This window comes from Panthera onca, chromosome E1, assembly GCF_046562875.1.
Source record: "Panthera onca isolate mPanOnc1 chromosome E1, mPanOnc1 haplotype 2, whole genome shotgun sequence".
NCBI classification, from domain to species: Eukaryota; Metazoa; Chordata; class Mammalia; order Carnivora; family Felidae; genus Panthera; species Panthera onca.
In genome coordinates this window covers 55,381,081-55,406,413 of record NC_138352.1, presented here as the reverse complement: position 1 = coordinate 55,406,413, position 25,333 = coordinate 55,381,081, and the positions used below count along the sequence as shown (strand labels likewise).

The following is a 25,333-nucleotide window of genomic DNA, read 5'->3' as shown; positions in this document are numbered from 1 at the left end:
TTCAAACCCTGAGAACCTTTTTTTTTTTTTTTTTTTTTTTGTATTTTATGAGACTACAGAGATTCTGAGACAAAGCACTCCTAAGATAAAGTAAAGGAAAAAGCTCTTTGTACACAATTAGATCTGCTCAGAGGCTACAGGTTAAGAAGTAAATGCAATGGAGCAAAAGTGGTATAGTAACAGGAAATATTTAATTTTCCAATCTCCACTTTCCATTTTTATAAACTGAAAGAAAAAAATTTAATATATTACAAAATATCTGTACATAGACAAGATACACCCGATGTGGGGCAAAAACAAGAGAGAGAAGGAATACAGTGTCAGGAACCTAAATCAGGGAGAATGAGGTGGCAACTGACACTTTTCTGGTGCAGCATTCTCTCTCAAAACCTGCTGGTAACCATTTTAGTACTGTAACTATATATGCATATTACACACACACACACACACACACACACACACACACACACACACACACTGGCTGGGTGATGTCTATGGCATAAGCTAACAAAAAAAAATCCTACTTACAAATTTGTGCTACTGCCCTGCTTTCAAATGTATAGATTTGATGTCATTTTCCAATCCTTATCATCCCTATGGACAGTTGAAAAAAAACTAAGGAAACTGGGTCAAACAAATTTGTTTTCAAAACTACAAAAATGATCATGGTCAAACCAGTTTTGCTCTCAATCATGAACAGAATCAGATTTCTCATCTGTTCAAAATAATGTATTTAATAGACTTATTATCTCCCATGGTACAATTAAAACAAAACAAAAACCACTTTTGAATATAATTGGGTTTGTAAATTTCTAACAGTCAAGTTGAAATTCTGCCAAAACTTTACTTCTATCACATTTATAGGTAACATAGCTGAAAAATTAACAAATACCTTTTCTTTCTCCACAGATTCCAGGATATTTTTCTTTTTTCCTCTGCCTTTAGAAATAGTCAAAATTACCAAACTTTTTTCATTGTAAAGGCTAGACTCCCCAAATGGGGATAGGAGGTGAGATGGGATCATACATACACATACACACATCCATACATACACTCACCCCTTTCCCTAGTAGTAGGGATGGGGGAAGGGAGACTTAAGTATATTATTTAGAATATTTGGCATAATTAAAAATAAGGGGTGGGAAGGGGGGAGGAAAAACATTATTAATGATTGCTGATAACCAAAATATAATTAAAATATAGAGAGAATTTTATTCATATTTGATGGGAGACCAATTATTTTCACTATGAATAGATACTTTTGAAAGTATCACAGGCTTAAGTTCTTTAATCAAAAATGGGAGTGGGGCCCAATGCCTCAAATTCAAATATTCTAAAATACAAAGGCCCATGTCTGTGGACTAAGAAGTCAACAGACAAAATGTTCAGATGAACTTTAATGGTATTTTCCAATAGCATGTCAGTGAGCCTAGCAAATCTAATTGGACACACTGGTATAAAAAGCCATCAATGCCAAAATGGCTAGAAGGTTCTTTTTCTAATCAATGTTTGCCCCTGAGGGCAAGGCCAGACCAAAACCCAGAGAATAATAAAGAAATACACACACCGGATATCTACCTATTTCAATAACAGGGGAAAATAGTCTTCATGTAAGTATCTGAAGAGGGTTCTTCTTTCATTTCTTTATAAAGTTTTTTTTTTTTTTTTATTAGTGCACCTTTCTCTTACAAGTAGTTTTTATTTTTTAATATAAGAACTTGGCATTGAAACACAAAACTTCACTTGAGTTCTGAAAACTATTCTCAAAGATGCTGAAGCATGTTTGCCTTTTCTTTGTAAAGGGGCCCTAATCTATGTTTCACAAAGGCCTAAGTCTGTGCAGAGAATTTATATGAATGTGTAGGTTTTTAAAACACCTTATATGCTGGTATTCACATAGAAATGGAAGCCAGAATGAGAAGCCTCCCAAGTTATCCCACCCTGAAAGCCTTTCCATTTTCCATTTCCTGTTTATAATAAGGCAAAATTCTTGCCATGAAGTCATTTACCCCTTTTACCAAAAATAAAACCAAAATCAAATCTCTCCAGAGGAAACTCCCTAAAAGAATTGGCAGGATATACATGCTGAGATGTGTATATGTCAATACTGTTCTTTCTCATGGTCTGCTCTTTTAAAATTATTTTTTAAAAAAGGTTTCAGATATTGATAGATCTTCAGAAAAATATCCACCCTAAACTAAGTTACATTTCCATGTATTTCCATGTATATTCCATGTATTTCTTTTGACAATATTACAATGCTCTGTTTCAAAGGTTTTGTTTTGTTTTTTTTGTTTTTTTGACAAAAATATATGTGTAAACAGTATGGTAACTGCTCTTACTAGCCCTCTAGGTATGGAGGCATCATCTCTAACCCCAGCTCAGCAGCAAGTCCTAGGCTGTCTGCATTTATAAATCAACTTCACCATCAGAACGTGGTTTAAAAAAAAAAAAAACAAAACATTTTAGAATTGAAAAGTTACAGAGAACATATAGGAGTTTGAATTTCCTTTCGTTTATTTCAAAAAAAAAGTAAAGAATTATCCCAGGTTCTTGGGCATCTCAACGATTAATTTTTTTCCAAACAAATGCCTCAAAAAGAGAAAAAGACAGAGAGAGACAGAGAGAGAGACAGAGAGAGAGAGAATGAGAAACTCTTTAAAGATGTGGTAAAAAAGGGAAGAGATGGGGTAAATCTACCTACATGCCCAAGAATGCCTCTTTCTACAACCTGCGTCCTGTGCAGGGAGAGGGGCATGTCTTTTTGTCAAAGCAGAACAAACTTCATGGATGAGTAATTTATTTGGAAAAAAGGTATGTTCAAGATGCTCAATGGGGAAAAAAACTTCACTTGAAAGCAAAAATGTGAGATGGTGGAGAGGAAGGAAACATTTATTTAAATCAGCCAGTCACTCTGTTTCCCTTATAGCAAAAGCCTAAGAGTAGCTCAAATTTTGTGAACACTATTATCTTTAAATGAAAACAAAACGGAAAAAAAAAAAGCAAAAAACAAAAAATAAAAAAAGTTCAAAAGGAATCATAAAAAAAATCCCCAAATTTAAAAAAAACCTAAAGAGAGCCTTTCCTGAGCCATCTCAAAATTGAAACTGTTCTCCTTTTCTTCTGCTCAAGAAGTGCAGGCAAATGAACTAATAAAACATTTACTTTTCAATTTAATGACCCTCTCCACATTCTCTACTTATTATCTACTAGGTAGAGTTGAACTGTTCTGGCTGTAGCCCATCCAGGGGGAACTGGTGCCAATATCATTTTATAAGTCGCCTGCTAGTAGCAAGTGAGCAAGGAATACAACAGACAGCTTTGCGGTAGCCAAATGCAGATGATTACCTCGCTCTGGCAAATGATTTCATTAATGTTTCAGAGGACTGGATGGAAGGATGAATAGGGAAGGAATCTTTCAGGACACTGAAGTCTCTGGGTTAGTAAGGAACTCCTCTCCCTCTTCCCCCTCTTGGTGGGACTCTTGTAGGTCCCCGATAGAGTTTTCCATAAGCAGAAGACTGAGCTGGGCCCCCCCAGTTTAGGCCTGTTCCTGAACTGCTGGCCCCAGTGGTTCCTGGCCCCAGCTCCCCATAGTTCTGCAATTTGGTCTCTGCATGTACCACAGAGTTGCTGCTTCCCTCAGCCTTCAGGAATGGTTGCCCGACCACTGAGTGTAATGCTAAGGGGACCCTGGCAAAACGGAGGTCCTGGTCCCCTGGGAACTGCACTGACCCTGTGCCCTGGTAACTGCTGGACTCCCCAAGGTGGCTCACAGAGCCTGAGAAGGTCCTGTTCTTCACCAGGGTCTGGGTCAAGGATTCTGTCAAAGCTGGACCAGAGTTGCGTTCATCAGTGTCAGTGGCACTGAACCCTGTTTCAGGCCCATCAGTGTTTCCGTAAGTCCTGTTGGGATGGGGTCGGGTGGAGTACTCCATTGGTCTCAAGGCCTGGTGCTCATGTGGCAGGTGGCCAGGAGGCTCTGCTTCAGGCTGGGATAAAAGTTGCAGCAAGGCGGCTGTCACGGCTGGGTTCAACTCCTGGGGGGCGCTGGAAAGATCGCCTTCAACCAGAGGGGGTGGAGGTGGCGGCGGTGGAGGTCCGGGGGGCTCAGGGGGCCTCTTCTCTGGTGGAAGAATGTGAGGAGGACATGCTGTGGAAGGGTTACTTCTTTTAAACACCATCTTAAAAATCACATGTGATTATAAACACAAACACACACACACATACACACACGCTGCCCAACATAAACAAATAGCAATACAAGTAACCAAATATATATAAAGAATAAAATCTTGGGATCAGGAAATTGCAATTTATAAATAAAATCAAGTGGTTAAAATAAAACAGTTGCATTCTGAATCTAACAGCTGGTGTAAAAAAGATCATATGTTTCAAATGATTGTCCTGATTTTTGTCTGAGATTTCCTCCATTTCCTTCCTTAAGGAACTGTTCTAATATGTAGGCTGTTGGCAGCCTCCCCGCCCCTTTTTGCTGTTGGATCAAAACATTAATGAAAATAAAGTAGAAAGAAGGAAGATGAGAGGAAACAATACACATGCTGTGGTCACATTTCTAGCACAAAATCTTGCTGTACAACAGGAGACCTTGCATGGACTTAGCTAATGCATTTTACAGAACATTTGATGATATAAGGTTAACACCTGAAATAGAATTTAAAGAATATACAAGAGAGATGAAATAAAAACCTTTCATTACCGTCATGTATAAATATACACTTGCTTCTCCAAACTTCAGTCCCCTCTCCCCATAATCACATTCTGAAGAAAGGGATTAACCACCATTCTGTCATTCAGTTTCCTGTTACAATAATTATAAAGACTAAAGTAATCTATCATAATTTTCTATTTTGTTTTCCAACCTCCTGCATTTTTTCCATGCTATGAAAAAAATCACTACAGCAATGTCATGCAGAATGGGCTGCTGATAAACATGTTTATCTTGGAGACGGTGACAAAACTAAGTATTTAGAAATGTACTGAACTTATACTACACTATGTCTTTCCAAGGATTTTTTGTCTTTCTTGAACCACTCCCCACACACCCCCACCTGCTGGCTAAATTTGCCTAAGCATGGCAATCACTGTATGGTAACTACTGCCAAGGCAGGAGAGTAGGGATGTAAAACGGCGTGAGTTTGAGAACATACAAAACCAAGTACAATCAGAACAGTGCTTTTTAAGAGTTGGGAGTTACTCTGCTGAAGAAAAGGTTTCATGTTTTGGGATATCTTCCAAATGACTGATGTTTCTGTTCCCTATGGAACCATATTTTTAAATATCCATATAGTTAATTCTTTATTATCTGAGCTAGTGATATGAAAGTCATTACTCAGACAAGCCAAAATAGTTTTTAGTTATAAAGTAGTTTGGTAGCATATTTACCACAATTATATTTTGCAAAGACAATCAGTAAAGTATGTATTTACTCAGCATGCAGATGAAAGCAGTCTGAAAACATAATATTATAACATTGTGTTGTGGAAGGATGAGGTCAGGTGCTATATGTAACATACAAGTGGGTGGCCAACAGTCCCAATTTGCCTGGGACTGAGCGGGTTTTCAGGTTGCCGACTTTCAATTTTAAAACCAGGACGGAACTGAGATGAGTTGGACACCCTGTATACAGTACCCACCCAAGTTGCTTGTTGACAGATTGACTGGTTAACTAGGTGGTAGGTAAAAATTAATTTAAAGACAAAAAATCAGCTATAGAAAACTCACAACTGGAAAGATGACATGCTGAAAAAGAGCTAACTGGACTACAAACTCCTATAGATTTCAGAGTTTATTGCTGTCAATAGTATGTTTCTCACTACATAAGAATATCTCAGTACCAGTTATATTTAAATGTATTTTTGGACTATACATAAAATAAAACACTATGGTTATTTTTTTTTAAATATTGATGGCAAACAACTTTAAAAATGCCTAACTGTAAAAGTGATCAAAGCTAAACTTACTCTTTCAGCTATACTAGTTTTCATATTTAAACTTTGCCTTTTAGTCTTAAGCTGTATTTCAATAGAACTACTTCTTGAGCTCAAATTCACATGTATGAGAGGATGAGAACTATCTCAAAGTAGAAAAGGAGACAGACTGTAAATGACTATTGAAGTAAATAAAACTTCTTAAAGGAGTTAAAAGATCACATTTTAAAAATCACACTATTGTAAGATCTAGTGCAAACAATATTGCCAATTCTTAACAGTCTGTATTACTGGAGGGAGGTATTAAAGAAATGTACAAATATAACTTAAAATTTTCAATTGACTCATTAGATTTCAACCATAACCCTTTCCCCATACAAGAAAAGAGTAGCTAAAGTGATAGATTTTCACCTTCTCTGGCTTATTCAGTCTGCCCTCTGGTGGAAGTGCTAATGAATAATAAAATGGCCAAGTGTGAGGCAGCCGGGGAGCAACAAGAGGAGACATAGAACTGGATAATCCAGGGGTGACTAATAATTAGGAGTGGTATTTTTACTCTTCCCTAAAAAGCAAATCCAACAATTTCTGGCCACAGGCCAGGTCTTAATTTTAGTTCAATCTCACCCTTGTTGGCTCAATTATTGGGTGAATTTCTTTCAATCACTATACTATTTAATTTGAATGACTTCTTTAACGTATTTTGATTATAGCTGAATTCTGCTGGGGTGGGGAAGAAGAAGAGGGTGTGGGAGATGAGACAAAGAGTCCTGCTTTAACTCTAGATTAGCTTTCTCTGTTATTCCATGTCCTAGGGTCTCTTAAAAGCAACTGGAATCAGTTATGACAGAGTAACAAAGTGAATTAAAAAACACATTAAAAAGAAACATATTAAGAAAAGTACACAGGTTCTATTCTGCCTCTTCCAATAATATGGTTTCAGCTGAGACCATAGGCAGGCTTATTTAAACTCCCTGGATTGCAGTTTCCCTATTTGTAAAGTAAAGGGGTTAATTTTATTTATGTTACCTTCCAGTTTTAAAAAGACTTACATATGAAAAATAGCTTATGTATTTGTATACCAGTGAAAATAAGGCATATACTTTCTGCACCATCCTGTATGAAATGTGAATGTAGGACGACCTAAAGTTGAAGGTTAGTGTACCTCATCAGCCCTTGTGCCTCTTCTTATTCCCCAATTCATGGGGTCTTCATGGACAGCGAAAATATCCAAGGAGTTGAAAACACTTTCAGATAAGTAAACATTTTGCAAACCAGACTGTAAATCAGAATTAGAAAATTTAAACTTTTCTTTCCTCTAATAAAATTGCATGCTGTGGTCATGTCAAGTCAAGGTATAACATATTTATTTCCTTTGTTCAGATTTTTCTTTATGTAATGCTCACTTCCTAATTTGCGGTCCATTCAATTGTCTTTCAGGAGCACAGATTTTTAAAAAGCATTTTTATATGCTATTATTTTTTGGAATGGAAATGTGTGGTGTTACACTTATCTACCAAGATTTCCAAATTATTCTTCAGGAGATTAACAATGGCATTTTATTAGAGTTTTCTTGACTATTCTCTTTCAGGCAAGACTGGTATCCAGTATCCACTACACTAGAGTAAAATCGACTATGTGCAATCTGATGATGGTTTATTTGGAACGCAGATTTTCAAGTGCTAGTACTAGTTGGCCACTATTCACACAGTGGTTCAAGATGTATCACTAGCTATGATTGTGGTTTCTTTGAGTTAGAACACAGAGGCTTTACTTACCTACCTCCTAGAAAATGGAAAAACCATCAGTATATGGAAGGTGCTTTGAGAAGCTTTGAGACTTAAATAGAAGCTGGGCAAGAAATACATCATTGGGTGCTATGTTCTCCTGTAGACTAGGTTACAGAAAACTGAAACTGAGGCCATTGATGTGAAAAAGAAAATGTTAAAGAGATTTTTAAGAGGATCAACAGCACCTGAGCTCAATGAGATTCATGACCGGTCTGTTTACCTGCTGCCTCCTCCTGTGGCATTGTGGGAGTTCTTCGGGGCCCCTGTGGCCCACTGTTCTTGTCACTGTTGTTTTCCTCCAGGCTGCCTGCTGGCTCCTGGGTTTTCATCAGCTGACTCAAAAGAACTGCCAACATATTCTGCATGTCAGCTGGTGTGCTTGAAGCCTCAGAGGTTGTCTGTTCTGCTGAAGGCTGGACCACTAGGGCAGGAGGTGCCTCCTTCAAAGACTCCTCTGGGGCCATGGGCTCTGAGTCCTGCTGCTGGGAAGTGGCTTCCGTTAGGGCACTGATGGACTGGTTCAGGGCCTCCAGCTGCTGCTGCATCTCTGGGTTGGAGTGGATGTTAAGCAGCTGTGCCATTTGAGGGATGCTTAGGTCGGTTTGGCTCTGCAGCAGATTCAGTAACACTGCCAATTCACTTTGATTCAACTGCTGTGTGATGTCACCGAGGCCTGTGGAGGAGAGACAGTGAAGCCAAAATAAGAGGATGAGGCAGGGTAAGGACCTTTGCCTTCTTCAACTGGCAAGAGCAAATTACAATATTCAGTATATGAAGCTTCATTTTGAATGTCTCATTTTTCATGCCTCACATTGTCATGACAGTTTTTCTTTAGATTTTCACTTAAAAATACAGGAACAAACTAAAACATCCCAGTGAGTAAAAGTGATTTCATTTTATCTGTATTCTTCAATGTCAGTGACTTACAACCCTTTCTGTACATTAGAATTACTAGGAGAGACTGTAAAGTTCAGGTGCTTCAGTTCCCATTCCCAGATATCTGGCAATTAATTGTTCAGGAGTGTTTATTTTTATCTTTTTTTTTTTTATTTTTTTTAACGTTTTATTTATTTTTGAGACAGGGAGAGACAGAGCATGAACAGGGGAGGGTCAGAGAGAGGGAGACACAGAATCCGAAACAGGCTCCAGGCTCTGAGCTGTCAGCACAGAGCCCAACGTGGGGCTCGAACTCACGGACTGAGAGATCATGACCTGAGCTGAAGTCGGCCGCTTAACCGACTGAGCCACCCAGGCGCCCCAGGAGTGTTTATTTTTAAAGCTTCCTACATGATTCTAAAGTGCAGCCAGTGTTGAAAACCACTGTTGTAGGTGAACAGGGAAGGGCAAGTGAGTCTCAGAAAGAATACCTGTAGTTCAGAAAAATTGACGGTACCACAAAACTACTTTATTATTATAATTGTTCACTATTACACAGTTTTGGATATATTTAGATCAAATATGTTCCATAGATCAGTTCCATCTATGGAACTAACTACATTTAACGACAATTGTGGTTTAAATGATCAGATTCTGGGGCACCTAGGTGGCTGAGTCAGTTAAGTGTCCGACTTTGGCTCAGGTCACGACCTTGCGGTTTGTGAGTTGGAGCCCCATGTCAGGCTCCGTGCTGATAGCTCAGAGCCTGGACCCTGCTTCGGATTCTGTGTCTCCCTCTCTCTGTTCCTCCCCCACCTCACATTCTGTCACTCTCTTTCTCGAAAATAAATAAAGATTAAATGATCAGATTCTAAGAAGGTCTTTTCAAATGAAACATAAACAGGGCTCCAAATTAAATGTTAGAAAACCATGGGTAAATGAACCTTAAATTTGCTTTACCTAACTTACTGACCTAACTTTACCTAACTGACTTCTAATTGAGATATAGTATTCCCTCTTTCTGGAAAGAAAAATAATCCATTGTAGACTTTCTAAACCCCATATACAAACTTGGGTTTATCTCCTCCCCATAATGATGGGACATTTCTTTATTGCTTCAGTGGCTAAAAACTCAGACAGACAGACAGACACACCCTTGCACTTGATCATCAAAACCTGACCAAGTGTCTTTAATAAAAATACAAAACCTCCATCCCAGAACTGACCTACTGCATCCCCAGTCCCAGGTTCCACCTTGCCAGGAGCAGGCTGAGGCGGTGCTGGACTACTGTTCTTCACGGGCTCAGCACTTGTCCCTGAGGTAGTTTCTTTCCGTGAGGCTTTGGATGGAGGTGGCTCTTCTATCACAACACCACTTTGTCTCTGTCGTCGCCGTTTCTTACTCCACAATTCATGGCAATCCTGCCAGTGGGGGAGGCTGCAAAAGACAAAGCAAAGGGGAAATGTGTGTGGGACTAATGACAGTGAATGAATGGAGGAAGAAGAGATTAAAATAGGAAGGCAGGGGCGCCTGGGTGACTCAGTTGGTTAAGCGTCCGACTTCAGCTCAGGTCATGATCTCACAGTCCGTGAGTTTGAGCCTCGCGTCAGGCTCTGTGCTGATAGCTCAGAGCCTGGAGCCTGCTTTGGATTCTGTGTCTCCCTCTCTCTCTGCCCTTCCCCTGCTCATGCTCTGTCTCTCTCTGTCTCAAAAATAAATAAAAACATTAAAAAAATTTTTTTAAATAGGAAGGCAAAGAGCTGAGGGAAATGGAAAGAATAACATAAAAATAACCAGAAATATTAGTAAACAGATAGTAGCAATGTAAAAGGAATCATGGCATATGGTAGTCTGAGGAAATAAAAGACCAACAGATTTCTACAGTGAGAAATGAGACTCTTGCTAATATCAGAGTCACACCTACTATATAAACACCTACATTCCAATCAAAGAGTTAAGTCTTATAACTGTTCTTGCTGTGCATAACAAGAATAAAGAAGAACTTTATTGGTCAAGTTTCAGTTTGGAATAGATAGGACAGAGATGACTAGCCTATTAATATCTACAAAAGTCCAGGCAAGGTGGTGAACCACTTAAGCAGTGTATAATTAAATCACCTTTGTGTGAAATCAATTTATGGGTTATTTGGTCTTTGAGGACCAAAAAATAGGTTCTTTCTTCTTTCTACCCATGGAATTTCCATGACTCAGTATTTTCATTTGTGGAGTTTATTAGTATATTTTAATATATTTAATATATTTTCACATTTCCTCATACTCAATAATGCAAACAGTCCCGGAAAGTAAAATCTTATTATAATAAAGACTACCAGAGCCAAAATCTCTCTATAATAAGAGGTCCCAAATTTTAGTAAAAAGCTTATGTATTTCAAGCCAAAATTCAACGTATCAAAATTCTAGTGCAGTAAATGAGTTTGGACATTTCTTTGGAACAATCAGATTTGTGGTTACTACCCACTCGTCTTTAAATACTGTGTATTTAAGATACATAGTTTCTCTATGTAAGAAAAAAATACCCAAAAACTCTGACATAAAAACTATAATGCTGTCAGTGATACAATGTCACATTATTGGCCAAATGTGAAACATGAGAGTAAAACTTCAGAAGATCCTATAGAATACAGAAAATGCATAAGATTCTGATGAAAGAGAGACAACGTTCAAAGATATTTTCAACATCAAATAATTCAGGACATATGTCCCAATAGTAACAAGCTATTTAAAATTAGAACTGCCCTTGCCAAGTGTGGGATATACATGGTCACCACAGACATGGGGGATTCAAGCAAATGGAACAGGTAAGAGCAAAAACTAGAAGGTATACTTTAAAGAGGCTGTACAGGGCAATAAATAGTTTGAGTCAAATTAGAACAAATATCGTATCTAAATTTATTCCTTGTTTAAAAACATTAAGCAATAAAACCTCTTATCAATCATAATACTCAAGGGCACCTCTCCATTTGGGACTCAGCCATTTGCAGTTCCTTCTAAAAACCTATTATTTTGAGCTACACATCTCCTAAGGTTTAGTGGGGGGTTTAGGATCACTACTTGGCCACCAGCACTTACTCTGGAGGATCCATTTTGCTGAGCTCAACATCTTTAAGGAAGTCACTCTGTAGAGTCTGTTCAGCTGTGCAACGTTTGCTAGGATCTAGTGTCAGCATGTGGTCCAGTAAATCAAGTGCTGCCGAAGGAATGCTGTGGAAAGGAAGAAAGAACAAGTTCACAATGACCCCATAGTTCTTAAACCTATAACCTTAGGTCAAAGGTCTCTGAATTTCCACCTCCATGTAAAACTGTGGAAAAGGAACTAAAAGCTAGCTAAACAAGCAAGCAGATCTGCTCCCACAGAGGATTTATGCAATGCTATATATAATACAAGTAAAAAACATGAAGCCAGCAGTTCCATTCTCTTTTTATTATGGGAATATCAAAAGGACTCTGAGAAAATTTATATATTACTCCCAATAAAATGATTTATTTTTTCATCTAAAGCCTTCATAAAAGAAAATTATAACAAAACTATGATAAAATTCATATACTGTTCAAAAAAAAATGTTTTCCTATGGTGTGCTGCCATAAGTTGGGACAACACTAACTCCCTAAGCTAGGAAAGTCAAGTCTAAACTCCAGCCAAACACAGAAACCAGATGTACATTTTTGCCAAACTCACAAAGAGAATTCTTCTCGCAGACGCCTTCTATATTGCTTCTTCGGTTTCATGGTATTGAAGTAGGGCAGCTTGATAACATCAGGCCACACAGCTGGACAAGGGCTACCACAGAGTCGACTGAAAACAAAGCAAAAAGCCAAAACAAGAAGTAAATGAGTCAGCATTGTGAGTTCTGGAGATTACAGAAGCAGAAATTATTACCTCCCGAGGTCTGGGGAATCTTAGCTTATTAAGTTAGAGAGCATGCAGAAAGGTAAAACCTGACCTCACTGCTTTAAGGACAGAAGGAATAGGACAGAAAGAGCTGGTTACAAGATAATAAGAGAAAATACTGGCAAAATAGTCCAAAACGATGCATATACTTGATTTTGTAAAACATGTTTTTAAACCTCCATAAAGGTTTTCATTATCAATTATGTTCTGTTCAGTTAGTATTAATTTCAAAGTGCTGAGCTGCTCATATAATGTTCCTATAGGGAAAATTAGCAGAAGAGAGCCTAAAAATTTTGATAGAAAATTGAATTTAATGCACAATAATGAGTTATACACCACCTTTAAAGAAGTCTACATTAGCCTGTTGTATTCTTCTCTTTACTTATATTGATTAAAACAACCCCAGTCCTTCCCCAAATCCTCTAGTTTAGGTTCTATTTTATAATTACCTGTTTACATGCTGTATCACTTACTAAACTTTGAGCTCTCTGAAAGCAGGGACCTATCTTACTTATCTCTAAACCTTAAAGTTTAACAAAAAAAGGAATTTGTTATGGAACAGGCTTAATAAATGTTTGCTGAATACAGCTCATCTTAATCTAACCTAAGAATGAAACAGCTACCTTGAAAATGGCATGCTTTTATATGAAGAACTAATAAAAAATATGCAAAGACCTAAAAAGTCTAAAAAGGGGGAGCCTAAAAACTAAGACCCTTAGTAAGACCTAAAAAGGAGGAATATAATTTCTTTACATATATAGCCCATGATAAAATATGTGGTAAATCTGACTGAGAATATACTTGGATATATACTGACTTGAGAATACTTGGATATAATCATAAAGTCAACTTTTAGTAGAATGACTGAAAAGTATTAGAAATTAGAGGATGAAATGACCTATCACACCTGGGCACTCAGAACACATGCACAGCTGTACCTGATCAGTTCTAGCTGAGCCAGTTCCAGATTGGCTTGAAAAATAGGCTTCTTTGTGAACAGTTCCCCAAGGATGCATCTAGAAAGAGTAAAATTGAAAGGTCAGGAGAGAAATCCCCGGAGCCTAAATTGTGTCTCAAAAAATTTTTATAGTATATCTGGCAGAATTTGATATTACATGTTGTAAATAAGCTCCAAATGGCAGTGTCTGAATTTTGTAAAAGAAAATATTTCTTGGGGCGCCTGGGTGGCTCAGTCGGTTGAGCAGCCGACTTCAGCTCAGGTCATGATCTCGTGGTTTGTGAGTTCGAGCCCCGTGTCGGGCTCTGTGCTGACAGCTCAGAGCTTGGAGCCTGCTTCAGATTCTGTATCCCTCTCTCTGCCCCTTCCCTGCTCATGCTCTGTCTCTCTCTGTCCCTCAAAGATGAATAAATGTTAAAAAATAAAATAAAATAAAATAAATTAAAAAAAATTTTTCTTGCGGTGAGAATAGACAGTATTAAGAATTTAAATTTGCCAGGCGATCAAACTTTTACCATCTATAAAGGACGGTCTACAAGCAAAGAAAATGAGTCAGAGTCCTTTTCTACCAATTCCATTGTAAATTAAGGAAATAAACACTAAAAAACCCACACTTCAATTTTACAAGGATGCTCAGCAGTTCCTATAAAGAGATCAGCTTTTTCCATTCATTTGCTCTGTAGAATGTGCAATATACTATAGCCCTCTTGGCACTGTATTTGTAAAGAAGCATTTATTGTCATCACCCAGAATCAGTTTCAATAGGACTTTCAAATACATTATGCTTAAATGCTTTTTCCATTTTGCAAATGCCTTCCAAAATAATACATATTTACAAAGTCCCCAGGTATGTCTCCACAAATTACTTAATTACAAAAGGAAATCTAGTAACTATTTAGTGGGAAAAAAAAGACAACACCTTAACTGAGTGAACAAAATTAACATCATCAATAAGAAGGAAACAGGGTTCATTTAAGTATAAATGTGATACCTTGAAAAGAACACTTATGCAATATTCCAGCCAAAACTTCATAATATGAACCTATATAGTAGCTGGTCTGTCCTTCAAAATGTAAGTGTCGGAGCATCTGGGAGTCTCAGTCAGTTAAGCATCTGACTCTGGCTCAGGTCATGATCTCTCATTCGTGAATTTGAGCCCTGGACTGGGCTTTCTGCCCTCAGCACAGAGCCCACTTTGGATCCTCTGTCTCCTTCTCTCTCTGCCCCTCCCCCACTCATGTTCTCTCCCTCTCTCAAAAATAAATAAACATTAAATAAATAAACAAACATTAAAAAAATATATCGAATCTCAAGTTGGTTAAACATCCAACTTTGACTCAGGTCATGATCTCACAGTTTGTGGGTTCGAGCGCCACATCAGGCTCTGTGCTGACAGCTTGGAGCCTAGAGCCTGCTTAGGATTCCACGTGTGTGTGTGTGTGTGTGTGTGTCTCTCTCTCTCTCTCTCTCTCTCTCTCTCTCTGCTCCTCCCCCACTCACATTCTGTCTCTCTCTCTCTCTCAAAAAATAAATAAAACATTAAAAAAAATTTATGTATATACATGAAAGACAAAGGTTAAGGAACTATTTCAGAGTAAAGAATGAGAACTAAATGTAATACATGATACTGGATCAAATCCTTTATCAGGTGAGGTATTGTTTCCAGGATGTTATTAGGGTACTGAAAAAGTAAGAACATGGAATGTAAGCTAAACTACTTTAAAATATAGTGTATCATTGTTAAATTTCCTGAATTTGATAATGCTACTGTGATTTTATATAAGAATATCTTTGTTCTTAAGAAATGTACATTAAAGAGGCGCCTGGGTGGCTCAGTCGGTTAAGCATCCGACTTCAACTCAGGTCATGATCTCACAGTTCGTGAGTTCAAGCCCCACATTGGGCTCTATGCTGACAGCTCAAAGCCTGGAGCCTGCTTCAGACTCTATGTCTACCTCTCTGTCCCTCTCCGCACATGCTCTCTCTCTCTCAAAAATGAATACGCATTAAAAGAAAAAGAAATCTACATTAAATATTAAATGGTAAGGAGGATGACATGTACAACTACTTTCAATAGTTCTGGAAAAAAGATGTGTGCATATACACAATTTTATTCTATTTGTATACTTTATGTTGTATGATATAAATACACATACATAAACATATGAATATAAAAAGCAAATGTGGCAAGATGCTAAATTTTAGTGAATCTAACATGAATAAATCTCAAAATAATTATGCTGAGTAAAAGATGCAAAAGGGAAAAAAGAACATATACTGTATGATTCCATTTGTATAAAATTCCAGAAATGGAAATCAATCTATAGTGATAGAAAGCAGAACAGTTGTTGCCTAGGATAGTGTGGGACAGAAGAGAGAGATTACAAAGGAACACATGGAAACTTTTGTCTTGGTTGTGGTGATGGTTTCACTAGCGTATACAATATGTCAAAACTTCAATTGTACATTTTAAACATATGCAGCTTATTGCATACCTCAATTGAAAGATTAACAAATTTTAGTGAATATGGATAAAAGCTATACTAACGTTCTTTGTCCTTTCTAGTAACTCTTTTGTATATTTGAAATTATATCAAAATAAATCTATTTATTTAATTTAGTTAGTCAGTTTTAATTTTAATTCCAGTTAGTTAACATACAGTGTTATTATACTAGTTTCTGGTGTACAATATAGTAATTCAACAGTTCCATACATCACCCAGTGCTTATCACAAGTGCACTCCTTAATTTCAATCACCTATTTAACCCATCCCCCCATATCAAGATAAATTTAAAACAAATGTAAAAAATTACATGACTACTCTGTACTTTTTTGTATGCCTAAAATATTTTATTTTTTGAAAAGTAAGAAAACAAATGGACAAAGAATCTCTTCTCTGGCCTATGATTTGAAATTAGATTTGCTAATACAAAAACAGTATTTATAGTTTTACTTTGAAATTCTTTAGCTTGACTAAATTTGAGAAGCAAAACAAAGCTAGTTTTTAAAGTTATTAGCACCTTTCTATTAGCATTTGTTAACCTCAAATGACAAATTCTCACTTCCATATTCACTCAAATCTTATCCAGAAATAGAAAAGTAAAAGTCAAGTTTAATTCTATTTCCAACATAAACTGCTAAATCAAATTCCAAATACAGTGTTGTCACAACTGATAAAATAAGCAGAAAGAAAAACAAACCAACCAACCCAGGTGGGTTTTCAGAATCTAGACATAATTCGTTGTACCAGTCTTTCTAGTTTCTCCTTCAGAGAGAATTCCACGAATCACCAAAGTAGCAAGCTCACATCAAGAGTCTAGCAAAATCTCAATTCAATGAAGTTCCTGGGCTTTATTTAAAGCCTAATCTTCTATAATTTTAATTTCCAAGTTGTGTTTTGGTGTTTTATTTCAGTTCTAGTTCTTTGGTGGGGAAGATATTATTATGTAATCAATACTTTGCTACTACACTGAGGTGGCAGGTTGCACACACTGAAATAATAGTACCAACAGAGCTATGAACGTTCCCTGTGTATCTTAATGGGGCGTTAACTTTAGAGCCTAGTTGTGACAATTTAAATGCTAATACTGTTAAAGCAAATAGTCCAGAACACAAACATACCCAGCTTCAATCAGTAAAATTTAACTAAAGCTTCATTTCAATTGGGGAGGCTACCAATGAAATTATGCTCTCCTTTTCTTTGACCCGTTTGAATTTTGAAATAAAACCCCTGTAGTTTTAAAGACTAACATTAATAGAGGAGGGAATGAATGGGAAAAAGTGATAAGCTCCACTGGCAAGTACATGTCAGAATCCTAAGGTATGGAGGTCAAGGACAGAGTGTATATGCATAAATCATACAGTATCAGAAACAACTAACATGGCCCATTTAAAATGTCTATGTTCATAATACACAGACTATCGTCTCTAAGTATTATTTTCCACTAAAAGGAATGGCTGATTTCAGGTCTAGGGCAGGAAATGAATAGGATGAGCCTGGAACCAGCAAACAAGGAAGGCTATCAAACACTATAGTTGTGTGGAAAGGACCCACTAAACTCCCTCCCACTGGTCAAAGACTGAAAAATGTGAATAGGAATAAGATGATAACCGTAATGGATTAAAACATATAAAACATGTTTAAATCCATGAGTTCATAATGAAACTAAAAAACAGAAACAAACAAACAAAAAAAACCCACCCCAGACCCTCTCTTTGGTCATCTTTGAAGGATACTAGGAAACTACCTCATCACACTGAAAACTGGTGAGTAAAACGAGAGAATTAAAGCTTTATCTCTAACTTTTTCTATGTGACTCGTACCTAGGGTTAGTAAAGTAAATGTTATCTTTATTCCAGGAAGGAATAATATAATTAGAATATCACCATCACAAACAACCACAAATGAATAAATGAAGGTGGATCATTAATAGCTGACATTTCAAAAAGAGATTATTGTATATTATGTAAAGTGGGGCCTGTGTGTGTGTGTGTGCGTGCACGTGTGTGTATGTGTAAATCTGCCCTGTTAGGGATGAATATTTTATCAAGCATTGTTTAGAATTGCCTGTATAATATGATAATAAAAGCAAACTATTGTTTTATTGCTTTTAACTTGTCTACAGATAACATACCTAGTTCTTGACTATACTCTGGGCAGAGGCTCCTATTGCCACCTACCCCCAACTTTGATGTATCGTTAACTATAAACTTCCAGAGGTACTCAAAACCACCTGTGAAGTAATTTCAGGGTCAGTGGATAATTGGAAATCAAACATAAATTCACCTACAATTTACAGGAAATAAAAGGGATAGAAAACCATGCTAAAACAACAAAAAACACAGTAAAGATGCAATCAACAAAATTCAGACTGTGGGAACAGACAAAAATGACACAGTTTCTACTAAGGAAATTACTGGGGGTGGGGGGAGGGTGGTGGGGACCTCAAGAGAAATGGAAGGAGAAGCTACAATTAAAAGACTTGAGATAATCAACTGCAATCTATGGACTTTATTTGAATGTATTTGGATCTGAATTCAAATGATGTTAAAAAAAAAAAAAAAAAAAAGACGTTTTGAGGAAATGTTTTAAAAAACGTGTCTCAGGGCACCTGGGTAGCTCAGCTGGTTAAGCATCCGACTTTGGCTCAGGTCATGATCTCAGTTTGTGGGTTCAAGCCCCGTGATGGGCTCTGTGCTGACAGCTCAGAGCCTGGAGCGTGCTTCAGATTCTGTGTGTCTCTGTCTCTCTGCCCCTCCCCTGCTTGCTCCCTTTCTCCCTCCCCCTCTCTATCAAAAATAAATAAATAAAAATTTAAAAAAACAAAAACAAAAACATGTTGTCTCCAAAAATAAATGAATATCTAAATAAAAATTTAAAGAAGATTAGGAAACATTCAACAGATTTCCCTGTCTAGCTAAAAGTTTATACCCATCCTTTCAAACTTAAAGAAAAGCTACAAAAGCCAATGTAGAGAGAAAACAGATACCAGTTCAATAATACATATATTAAAAACAAAAGAAAAAGCAGAGAGGCTTACCCACAGCTCCAAACATCAATAGCTGGTGTGTAACGCTCCTCTCCCAGCAGAAGTTCTGGAGGTCGGTACCACAGGGTGATGACTTTGTTTGTATAAGGGCGACTGAAATGTAAAAAGTAACCATGACATAAATTTACAACGGCTTCTGATGAAAAAATACTTGTAAAATTAAATGCAAAGAGGAATAGCTGCCAATTGAAAATGGGATTGTCAAAACAGCTCCCTAACAATCTAATAGTTCAAAAGTAAACTGGACAGGAGTAAGAGATGAAAAAATAACTTCCATTCTAATTTGGGTTGATTTATTTCAGTCTGAGGCTGATTCAAGAATTTAGACAGAATCTACTATCTAAAATCTAGGTGGTAACATATTTAGAAACTTAGGGAATTCTGAAAGTTACTGCAACTTGCAATGATGAATGCCTCACCTCTCTTCAGAGTTATAGAGTCGAGCAAGTCCAAAATCTGCGAGTTTGATTTGTCCACTGTAAAACAAAAAAACAATTTATTTTTATAAGTAACAGTAGTGGCTTCCTAATTAAATCTAAACAGTCAAGCACAAGTTTAGGAGTTAAAGGAATTTTAACATCTGCTATCTTAGTTCTACTCTTAATGGTCACACATGCAGATTAAACCTCTTTTGACTACTCCAGTTTACAAAGACTTAAGGTTTTCTTTAAAAACAAATTTTTTTAATGTTTATTTTTGACAGAGAAAGAGAGAGAGAGAGAGAAACAGAGCATGAGCGGGGGAGGGGCAGAGAGAGAGGGAGACACAGAATCCGAAGCAGGCTCCAGGCTCTGAGCTGTCAGCACAGAGCCCGACGCAGGGCTCGAACCCACAGACCGCGAGATCATGACCTGACCCGAAGTCCGATGCTCTCAACCAACTGAGCCACCCAGGCTCCCCTAAGGTTTTCTTTTTAGACTACTACTGTATTTTTGGATTTGACTCCTTAACTAAATATTCCTTTTATTTCTTGGCAAACAACAGTTGCTAAAACCTGCTAGGTTAGGGGCATGTGGGTGGTTCAGTCCATTAAGCATCCAACTTTGGCTCAGTCATGATCTCACACACAGTTCATGAATTCGAGCCCCACCTCAGGTTCTGTGCTGACAGTGTGCAGCCTGTTTCATATTCTCTCTCTCGCTCTCTCTCTCTGCACCCCCCACTTGTGCTCTCTCTCAAAATAAACAAACAAAAAAACCCTGCTAGATTAAATACTTGTTGGGGAAAGAAGGAATGAGCTGTTCTAACTTAATGATAAACCTTGATCAATTCTGGCTTGAAGACACTAGCTATACAAAACACATTACAGGGGCACCTGGGTGGCTCAGTCGGTTGAGCGTTCAACTCTTGATTTCAGCTCAGGTCATGATCTCACGGTTCGTGAGATTGTTTTGTGAGACTGAATGCCAGGTCAGGCTCTACGCTGATGGCACGAACCCTGCTTGGGATTCTCTCTCTCCCCCTCTCTCTCTGCCCCTCCTTGATGCAGGGCTCAATCCCACAAACCATGAGATCATGACCTGAGCAGAAAGTAAAAGTTGGCCACTCAACCAACTGAGTCCCCCCAGGTGCCCCTAACAGATTTTTTCAAACCAGGAACATGGCTTTGATCTGAGCACACAATTTTTATGACGAATGAGGTCTCTTTTACCAACATATTGCCATCATTTCCTGTATCATAAAGATAAATAACTATGATCTTATAGGGGTTCTCAAACTTTCATATGAAATAAGAATCACATGGAAAGCTTATTAAAAGTTTCCTGGGATGCCTGGCTCAGTCAGGTGAGCATCCAACTTTGGCTCAGGTCATGATCTCATAGTTTGTGAGTTTGGGCCCCACCTCAGACTTGCTGCTGTCAGTGCAGAGCCACCTTTGGATGCTGCCCCCTTCTCTCTCTGCCCTTCCCCCACTCGTGCTTGCTCACTCTCCCTCTCAAAAATAAATAAATATTAAAAAAAAAAAGTTTCCTGGGCCTCATTCCCAGAGATGCCGATTCAGCAGGTCATAGCTCATGAACTCACATTTCTAACAAGCCCATAGATGATGCCAATGCATCTATGGGTCTGAGAACCACACTTTTGAGAACCATCCCATAAAAGGCTCACACCCACGTTTCACTCTGCTAAATATTCTTTGATAGTGATGTTAAGTAATATTTTAATAAACTATAACACAAAATGTCAGAAAACTTAAAATTCTTAACTATTTTGGATTAATCATATTTACCTAAATTCTTATATAGCCTGTTTATTCACATTTACCACTTGTGTTCCTTCTTGGGGAATGTAAGCCAGCCCACTCTTTTTTTTAAGGTACTGGAGATATCTCAGGTACCTGACAGCTGAGATCAGGCATTCAAATGAGATAGAAAAAAGAGGCTATGGTAGGAGGTGCTCCTCAAAGTTAAAACCAAGTAACTACTAGCAACAAAATTTTACATTACAGTAACCCTTATCATTCCTGGTAAAGATTATTGGCACCGTATCCACTTGCCCCAAACATCATTACATTTTTAAGTTGAAATGAATAAAAAGCAAAAAGGAAAGGACTAGCTGACTTGAGCCCTATATTGAGACAAAAAGAGTTCCTCAAATTTCTCAGCATCCTCACTCTTGAGAACCTGAGATGATCCAAGACTGAAGCACAGTGAAGTGCTTCACTGTGAAGTGAAGCACACTCTTTAAAATGGACTATAGGAAGCACATAGGACTATAAAATGACAGCAAATAGTTATGCAAGTTAGGCTAAATCTAAACATCACTGAGAACCTAGCATATTTCCTAATCTATCCCCTCCCCTCTCAGTAAATGACCTTCTTCACTGAAAACAAAAATCATCAGGTAGGAGCTACTTAACATCCTTTTACCTGTATAACCTTAATTGCATCTATAGCTCTCCTTTTTCTTTCCTTTCAGTTACAGAAAAAAATGTGTCAATCTCTCTTGTTCAAGGATAATCAACACTTATACTTGTGACCACTATCACCTGTGACCTTGATTTCATTTCTTCTAGAACCTTGTTCCTTTAAGTTATTTTAGTTCTTTCTTGAAATCTTCAACTTCTCCCTATTGATTTTTTTCTCTTAGTATTTATATATGCTCAAACCTCTGCATCCTTAAATTAAAAATTAAAGACCTTCCTACCAGCACCTTCCCATTAACTGTGCTACCCACCAATTTGCCCCACAATGTCAATGTTGACCTTTTAATTTTCAGATTCCTTCTTATGTCTTATAATCTGTCTACATCACCTGACATCTATGCCTATTCACTTCTTAAACCTAATTTACATTCATAATATTTCCTTATTTCCTCCATATCTGACCATTCCCTTAGGTTCCATCTTCTGATACCTTTTCTCTGCTTGCTAACTCCTGAACTACATTGCTAGTTTGGAACTTCAATGTGACCATATGCCTATTAGTCAGATATCAATATCCTAGATGTGCAACAGCCATATCCAAAAGGGATTTACTCTTCACTCATCTATCCTGCTCTTCCTTCTATATTCCCTATATTGACCATTATACCACTCACCTAGTTAGTTTCTTAAGGTAGAAGTCTGGGAGTTAAAGTACTTTCATTCATTCTCCAACATTCATTCACTCACCAAAATCTACTCATTCACAAAATTTATCCTGTCCATCTCTATTAGCAAGGAATTGGTTAGTTTAAGCACTGACCATTTCTTATGGTGTTTTTAATAGGTGTTCTTTTTATAATGTTCTCCCTACCTCCAGTCTATATATACCCTATTAGAGTGACCATTTAGTGTTTCTTCTGAAAGAGAAGACTAATTGTGTCTCTCTACCATCTAAAATAAGTTGGTCTCATTTATACTTGTGTAATAACGATATAATGAACACCATGGAGCCCAAGTGCTCTCCTCTCTCTCTTATCAATTGCTCTTGCTTCCTTGTCCAGCTGAGGGCTCCTTACCATTTTCTCCAGGCCATCTCACCCAGAATTCTCTGTGTAGACAGAGCTAAATGGGCAAGATTAGAGGCTGGATGGATCAGATTAGACCATGAGACTCCTGCATCCTGCTTAGTAACCTCAGGAGGAAATTCAGTTTAATCTAGAACCTTATCAGCTTCCTGAATATAAGAAGACAGGGAGGGGCTTAACCCACTAGAAAGGACACCAAGTAGGACTGCAGTCATTCCCTGGCCTGAGACATCCCTCCCCACCATGGAATAACAAATCGAACAAAAAAAAGTATATGCTATAGTCCAGATAGCTGTAAGCTAATAGTCATCATCATTAAATTCTTGAAGCATTATCACTATGGATGTAGATTAACCAAGCCCAGTTTTAATGAAAATTATGGGTCACAGAGATAGTGACAGAAAGGAATACTCTTTTTAACATGATGTTTTGTCTCAAAAGGTATTTAAGTACAAAATATATAAAATAAGTATATGCATTATATAAAATAATTTAAAATATGCATTAACTGTATAGCTTAAAAAAAATAGCCAACCAAATTAACTGTATAATTTCAAAACAAAAAATTAACCACACCAGCACCATTCAATCATTGTCACCTATAGACAGTGTAAGCTCCTCAGCGAGATATACAAGATCCTTAAATTCGCTCCTTACAACTGTCCGGCTTCATCTCCCCATTATGAGCTTCACTCTTCTTGCCCTAGCAATACCTACCTGTTTACATTTTCCCACATAACATGTTATTTTCACATTTATGTGCTTTTGCCCATGCAATTTCTTTTGCTTAGAAATTTAATCCTCTGTTAGACTTTCTGATAAATTCCTATCCATTCCTCAAGATTCCACCTTCCCAGATGCTCCCAAATTCAAGGGGTTTAGAGGTGCCTGGCTGCTTCAGCTGCTAGAGCATTTGACTCTTCATCTTGGGGTTGTGAGCTCAAGCCCCACAATGGGTGTAGAGATTATGTAAAAAAGGCAGGGGGGCTTAGTAACTGTTTACTGGATTGAGCAATTTATTTGTTTAGCTCCCCTATTAAACTCTGAGCTTTCCAGTGACCAACTATCCCATATGGGACTTTCGATGCTAAAACCAGGACAGGGGTACCTGGCTAGCTCAGCTGGTGGAGCATGCAACTCTTGATCTCAGTGTTGTGGGTCTGAGTCCCACAATGGGTGTAGAAATTACTTAAAAATAAAAAAACTTTAAAGAAAAAAAACAAAAATAAAAAATAAAACTAGAACAGTCCCTGGGCAACTCTGGATGGCTGGTCAGCTCACTTCACAAAGATGTGAAATAGGTCATATCACTCTACATCTCTATCTTAAATTTTTGCCAAATATAATTAAATAGAAATGTTTAAAAGAGTGGGTGAATCACGCAAAGATAGCTATAAACAGCCCAAATGCCAAAAGAACCAAACACTGGTATGATTTCAATAGTATCAGATTTGCTTTTTATTCCTCAACTGGTAGGGCTATTTACCAAAGATTAATGTGCATAATACATACACCTGATATCATCAATATAGTTTAGACAAATAGCCAGAGAAGAAGAAAGCAGATGATAAAAACTTCTGAGGATTTAACACTGTTCATCACCAAATTCCTGTCTGTCTACGCTATTAAAACCTGGGAGTAAGTGCTCAGCAGAGAGGTCAACCACCAGCTACACCTGTGTTTACTCTGAAATTTGATACTGAAAAAGTCTCAACAGCAGCTAAAAAAGCAGGCATGTTTCTCCTCACTAAACAAGTGAGAATTTCACTGAGAACTCAATGTGTGTTTTAATTTTCCAGGACCACAGTAATATTTACTAGCTATGGCAAAAAGCTCTCTGAATACTCCTGTAGTGATGTGAGTGGTTCCCTAAAATGTTTGCAATTTAAAAAGCTTTACAATCCTACCTCTGTTAATTCCTTACCAACATTGAGTCTAAAGGCTCTGCTATCAGAGTACGCCAATCATAAGTTATTCCTACAGTACAAACATCAGTTGTATGTAAATGCAAAAAATTGCATCACTGGGTCTACCTATCATCAATTAACTAGCTGAAACTAAATGGGTCAGAAAAGAGGGAGAAAATGCCTCATTTGGTTACTATGTTACCTGTTGTTCAGCAAAATGTTAGAACACTTAATATCCCGATGCAGGAAATTCTTTTTGTGACAGTAATCCAATCCTTCCATTAGCTGTTTCATGAATGACTTGATATGGTCCTCAGAAAAGTGCACCAAACCAGATTCTAGCAGTCCCATTAAGTCATGGTCCATATACTCAAATACAAGGTAAAAGGCACCTACACAAAAATGAAAGAAAAAATTAAAAACAAGAGGAAAAGGATGCTGAA

At 37.5% G+C, this 25,333-nt stretch overlaps 1 protein-coding gene across 15 annotated transcripts in view; it reads right to left on the bottom strand.

The window, feature by feature from the left end:
* Nucleotides 1-25,333, bottom strand: part of CDK12 (cyclin dependent kinase 12) — a 77,681-nt gene that overhangs the window by 30,244 nt on the left and 22,104 nt on the right. For 11 of the 15 annotated variants that reach the window (XR_013551987.2, XR_013551988.2, XR_013551986.2 and 8 more), the window contains exons 6-14: nucleotides 25,093-25,282; nucleotides 19,452-19,508; nucleotides 19,024-19,125; nucleotides 13,463-13,540; nucleotides 12,312-12,428; nucleotides 11,705-11,836; nucleotides 9,841-10,052; nucleotides 7,959-8,411; nucleotides 3,736-4,153 (exon numbers count right to left, since the gene is read on the bottom strand). Coding sequence is in view for 10 of the 15 variants with exons in the window: in XM_060646202.3 (XP_060502185.3) it covers nucleotides 3,736-4,153; nucleotides 7,959-8,411; nucleotides 9,841-10,052; nucleotides 11,705-11,836; nucleotides 12,312-12,428; nucleotides 13,463-13,540; nucleotides 19,024-19,125; nucleotides 19,452-19,508; nucleotides 25,093-25,282 (1,759 nt within the window). In the remaining 5 variants the exon portion in view is untranslated. Of the gene's footprint in view, nucleotides 1-172; nucleotides 4,154-7,958; nucleotides 8,412-9,840; nucleotides 10,053-11,704; nucleotides 11,837-12,311; nucleotides 12,429-13,462; nucleotides 13,541-19,023; nucleotides 19,126-19,451; nucleotides 19,509-25,092; nucleotides 25,283-25,333 lie in introns of those variants that run through there. The other 4 variants (XM_078437187.2, XM_060646201.3, XM_060646203.3 and 1 more) reach the window with 4 other exon arrangements.